Raw genomic sequence first — 5,599 nt, 5'->3', positions numbered from 1 at the left:
GTGGGACGGCCGTGTTGGGCGGCCTGCCGCGCTTCCCAGCAGTGCCTAGTGTCCGGTGGATACTTTGTTCCATCGTAGGCCTCAGATATGCCATCATGACTTTGAGATTCGGTTTAATTTGTGGGACTCTTGATGTCTCTCGTGTATCGTAGTCAAGGAGTCCATGGAAATAAATTTTCTACTGGACATTGGATCTAACCCGCGCCTCCGGTGGCCACATCGATTTCTATCCAAAAATGGCCGTTGATAAATGCACCCTCTAATACTTTTTTTTTTTGGTTGCATCGCTCCCGAATACCATTAAATGCACTTTTTGGCAGCGGATTTGTAATCCTGAAAGAGGGAAAGGTTCGCTTCACGTGAGATCTCTCAAGGTTCTGAGCTTGGTTTCTTCGAGACTCCACGGAATAGGTATTTATCTTCTCTTCCCCCCCTTCTATATCTTGTTGAGGAAAAAAAATCCTCGGGGAAGAAGCATTCTGATCTGCGGGAATGGGTGGATTCTCTAAGTTGTTTAATTTTATCTCTGCGATTTTACTCTTTGGGAAAGATTTCATTTTTAAGCAATCCAGAGAACTTTAGGATCTCGGATCTGATTGATTTTCTTGGATGCAGGCCTATATCGTTGTTCAATTCATCATCCTCTTCTTGAGTCGTTGGGTCTAATCAGTTACTTTGGCGACTGTAGAGTTTCTGGGAGAACAAATATGATTTTTGGCACCATAATCTTTCAGGTTTTTGGCCCTGGGACCATTTTATAGTGCCGGGATCAGGTGAATCGGTGCTTCTCTTTCTTTTTGACCTTATTTTGTCTCTATCTCGATGCTGTTTGTTGGCCTATCTATCTATGTAGATCGGATTAATTTTCTTTTTCGAAAAAAATCGTTTTCTAAGTTGTAATCTTCTGTCTTCTCCGCTCTTATCTAAGTTCGAAGTCGCACGTCGGCAAGATGGCTCTATTCATGATACGGCACGTAAAAATTTTTACGCTTGGAATTGGGATTTGGCTTCTAGTGCTTGTGAACTAATTTTTATTTTTTGCTCAATTAAAAGTTTCTTCACATACTTTCTGTCTGATTTAATCATAGTACATATATAGATATATTTTTTTTTTTCTGTAGAGGTAGCTAACTACTAAATCTTTGTAGTTATTGATACGAAGATATTTTCACCATCATTCTCATCATATGCTCCTGCCATATGCTACCTTGAAATCCACCTGTTAAATTGAGTTTCTGGTTGATTTTTTTCCTTTCTTTTTACTGACCTTTGGATGGAATAAGATATGAAAAGCCACAAAATGACAAGTGTTGTTCTCAGGGAAGATTTTTCTCATTCGCATCATAACAAATGCATAGAGTTGCTAGCCAAAGTGGTATTTAGCTTGGATTGATAGTTTGTTCTCTCATTAGCTTTTGCCTATGATCTTTCGCATTATTTATCCATAGGAGATAGATGTAAATCTATGTGGTTTCTGTTTGGGTGTTTGGAAATTAGATTGCTTGGAATTATTTATAGATGGTTAGTGTCTGTTTTGTGAGTCTAAGAATATCATTACACGGTTCGGATACAGATTAGAAGACATTATTATTTCCTATAAGGTGGTTGGTTGAATCTGGATCATTTCTGGCTATGGCTAAACGTGAGGTCGCTGCTCTAAGGGAATCTCTCTACAACCAGTCTCTTGCTTTAAAAGAGCTTTACACTGAGCTGGAGGAGGAAAGGAAAGCTTCAACATCTGGAGCCAATGAAGCTCTGTCCATGATTTTGCGTCTTCAGGCAGAGAAGGCTGCAGATAAAATGGAAGCATGCCAATACAAAAGAATGGCTGAGGAGAAGCTACAGCATGCTGAAGAGTCTTTGGAAATTCTCAGAGAAGTCATATTTCAGAAAGAAATAGAGATTGCATCCCTCAAATATCAAATTAATGCTTATAGGCGCAAGTTAGCAGGTATTGGTGTCAAGAACCCTGATGCTGGAGAAATGGAAACATTTGGCTATCCATGTTTGAAAAGAAGTACTTCGCTTTTGGACAAGGCGTGCTTTCACTGTACTGCTAAAAGGAACATCTCTTTGCCTGCCATTCGATCGGAAGAGTTGTGCACTGGAATTGATATTGCTGATAAAGATAATTCTTTATTTCCTACTGGACAATCAATTTGTTGGGGAAGTGATGACTGCGTGAAGCAGCTCAGTGATAAGAAGCACAAATTGCAAGAGTTCTTTAAGGAGTCTACATGGGAGCCAGCAGAAACGAGCAGAAAACTAAAAGAGAAAGAACCAGTATCTGCAAATGATGAATTTCAAATAACCTCGACCACAGATCCCATGAGTCTGGGAGAGGAGTCCAGATGTTCATGGTACTTGGAGGGGAGCGGTGAGACATTGTACAAGTCAATATCAGGGATTAAATTAAAGGGTAAAGATGCCTTGTCTTTATCATCTCAAATGAAAGATGCAGATAAAATATCCCACTGTGACCACCTTAGCAGTTTTTATTTGGAATCGGAAGCAAATGGTCTCACAATAAATTCTTTCAATCTGCAAGACATACATGAAGTTCCTGAAAGTAGCAACAGCTGCAATCACAAAGAACTACAAGAATCTACCTTGGAACCCAAGCAAACTACCAGAATGCCTAAATCAATGCCACAAGAAGCTGTGAACTTCTTGTCAGAAGACAAGGACTTGTTAAAGGAAGCATGTACTTTCCATGAAAACAAATTTCCTGAACAACAGAAGGAGGCTTTTATGAATTATCATTTGATTTGTGCAGACTCTAGGAGTGAGATTGTTTCATCTCAAGTGGATATTGAACTGCTGAAGAAGCAGATGCAGCAGGTTGAGGATGATGTAAGGAGTATTAAGCAGGAAGACTTTCAGAGAAACAAAGAACTGTGGAGGTTGTTGAGAGGGATGGGCGAGCAGCTTGACACAATACAATCAGAAATAAACTCAAAGTCTAAGAAGTTCCCTCAACAGGATGAGCCTTCATTAGTGCATCTTATGGAGGTATGTCCTGTTTCCATGTTTTTGAGAATTATATTCTGTTTGCATGTTTAACTCATGGTATCATGTTTCGCTTTTTAGGATGTCATGATTGGCAGAACATGTTCATATATGAGCTGAGAGTTTGTACCAATCTAAGTTAATGGATACGAATAAATTCATAGTTTATTAATGATAGTTTATGAACCACAACTTTCCTGGGTTGAATCTACAGGGCTTCTCGAGGTCTTTAAAAGGCCTTCCTTATCTCGAGTTATTGTCAGTTTGATTTTAGTTTAATTCACCTTAACCTCTGTCCATTTTGTCCATTCTTGATCCTGGGTTCAGCAATAGTTATCATGACTATACTATTCTATTAAAATTTCTTAAATTAGTCTCTTTGCCCCTCATTACTTTTATGAAATTGCTTGTTATTACCAGCTGATTATAATTCATTATCACCATATTTAAAAACTTAAACAAATAATACAGGCTTATGTCCCTTTCTCGACACAAATTTGCTTACTTTAAGCAGTTTAGCAATGATCAGTTATGTTGTAGACCTTTTATCTGTTTATAATGAGTGTAACTGTTGCAACCGTAGATTGCTCATTGCTTTTTCGTCATTGGCATCAACAGGTTCCTTTGACATGGTTTATTTGATTAACAGGCAATGCTATATTTTTGGCTATAGCCCCGTCAAGCTGGTAACCTGCTGACACTCATCCTTTTGCTTGAAGTTCACTTTGTCGGTACTAATCTTCATGTAAATTACAAGTCTCCGTTCCTCCTTCTCGTTTTCTTTCTCGAAGGAGAGTGAGCCGCTGGGCTCAATGACGCGGCAACAGTCAGTTGAGGTTTGTTTCCAGTAATAGTTGCGACAGGAGAAACTACCAGCTGATACCTGCTTTTCACAATGTAAGATATACCATGGCTGGACGACAAGAATGATTCATTTGAACATACCAGTATATATAACATATACCAATTTGTAAATTGGTCCAATATTGTAGATTAACTATTTCTTGACTCTCTTTTTTTTATGTCTTGCTATAATGAATTATATTTAGTGGAGTTTTATAAATTTGATGGTATCTTTTATAGATCTTTTGCTATATAGCATCATGTAGGACCAAAAACATCCAAGTCTACAAATTTATACTGCCTTATATTTCTGAAATTAATCAAATTTACATTGTAATAGATATCTTCAGTGGAAATTACTTATCTTGCTTGCTCTTGAACTGAGATATTTCTTGGTAGAATAGATACCTTTATTTTATTTATTTAAGTAATTAAAAAAGTATTTCTAGGATGTAGCATGATGTTTGTGTATCCATTTCTACAAATGCTATATCCATCATATGATTCAGATCACGAAGTTAGCTTGAACAGATAGGCTTTCGTGGATGCCCTATTAATGAAATATCTCAAATCATGCATTCTGATGAAGATTGTTTGCTTGTTAGAGTTGGAATCATTATTTTTTGGTGAGATTATTTTTTGAAAGGATACAATGTAAAGTGTTTTCGTTGGTAAGATCACTGGAGTAAAAATTAGAAAATAGTATTTTGCTAATGGATGAAGCTGGTTGAAGCAAACGATGGATCCAGTGAATGACTTTCTTCTCATTGGAAGATGATAGCCTGATGTGCTTTCTTAGAAGATGCTTTTATGTGCCTTACAACAACGCAAATCTCCCACAAAAAAAGTTGATGCAGCAATATGCATCTCTCCTATATTTCCATTTCTAAGTGGTGCTATAAAGAATGTCAGTTGCCATTATGTGGTAATAATGTGGTGAGAATTTAGGGCATGATATGAAGACTGTTTGTCAAAGGAGGAGAAATAGATGGATATACTTGCACGCATTAATTTTTTTCTGGAGTATATCTGATAAGTATGCGCCTCGCATACTTTAGTATACTTCTTTTTTCTAGAATAAATATAAAGTTGTATATTGTTTGCCAACTAGTCTAGTTGGCAAAGTCATGGGAATGTTGTACTCAATAAACTTGAGTTCAAATTCACCTATACTCGGTTGATTGGATGCTGTAGAGGGATCCATTAGAAAAATTGCACTTATTTATAAACAAAGTGCATATATAAGATGAGGAGAAGAAGAGGTGTCTCCTAGAGTCCATTTGAGAAGTTTGCATAGCCCAAGAACTGTAATATATCACCTAAATAAGCAAATAAAACTATAATTACAATTAATAAAATAATCTTAAAAAAATTATATATATATATATATATATATTAGAATCAAAAAATTTTTATGTTAGCACAAAATAAATCTATTCTATAGAACATGTAATAAATTTAAATCATAACTCGTAAATGCTACTGATCTATTAATATTTAATTTGAAATAAAGGTAAAAGAAAATAGCCTGAATGAAGGTAGGTCGAAGCGCGTAGATGCTATTCCAAAGAAGTATTTGCCCCCATGTATGGGTCTTTCAGCAATCCTTCTCAAAGATACGATGACTCTAAAACTTCTTCTTCAGTACGTCTTGGAAGAAGCCAAAACGAACCCGATAGTAATTGAAGATCCAATAAAGAAAGAAATAAAAAGAAGAAAAGAACTTTGTTGAATAAAGGCGCAAAAA

The 5,599-nt window shown here is 36.5% G+C and overlaps 1 protein-coding gene across 3 annotated transcripts; it reads left to right on the top strand.

Moving 5' to 3' along the window:
• Nucleotides 1-259: 259 nt before the first annotated feature.
• Nucleotides 260-4,168, top strand: LOC103721985. Of its 3 annotated transcripts, none has more exons than XM_008812386.4 (4): nucleotides 260-411; nucleotides 616-773; nucleotides 1,574-3,012; nucleotides 3,659-4,168. In XM_008812386.4, the coding sequence occupies exons 3-4, from the start codon at nucleotides 1,633-1,635 to the stop codon at nucleotides 3,680-3,682; spliced, it is 1,404 nt and encodes a 467-aa protein (XP_008810608.2). In that variant the 5' UTR covers nucleotides 260-411; nucleotides 616-773; nucleotides 1,574-1,632; the 3' UTR covers nucleotides 3,683-4,168. The 3 variants fall into 3 exon arrangements, with proteins under 3 accessions (XP_008810608.2, XP_008810641.2, XP_038987052.1); XM_008812419.4 differs by having other exon boundaries at nucleotides 3,628-3,758; XM_039131124.1 differs by lacking the exon at nucleotides 260-411 and adding an exon at nucleotides 434-509.
• The last annotated feature ends 1,431 nt before the right edge of the window (nucleotides 4,169-5,599 follow it).

The sequence above is a fragment of the Phoenix dactylifera genome, chromosome 1 (genome assembly GCF_009389715.1).
Source record: "Phoenix dactylifera cultivar Barhee BC4 chromosome 1, palm_55x_up_171113_PBpolish2nd_filt_p, whole genome shotgun sequence".
Taxonomy (NCBI): domain Eukaryota; kingdom Viridiplantae; phylum Streptophyta; class Magnoliopsida; order Arecales; family Arecaceae; genus Phoenix; species Phoenix dactylifera.
This window is presented reverse-complemented; position numbering and strand designations above follow the sequence as displayed.

Excerpts from the sequence above, each read along its gene's own strand:
- LOC103721985 (XM_008812386.4), top strand. The coding sequence starts at position 1,633 with ATGGCTAAACGTGAGGTCGCTGCTCTAAGGGAATCTCTCTACAACCAG. Across the intron at positions 3,013-3,658 it reads CATTAGTGCATCTTATGGAG|GCAATGCTATATTTTTGGCT; the intron begins GTATGTCCTGTT and ends TTTGATTAACAG.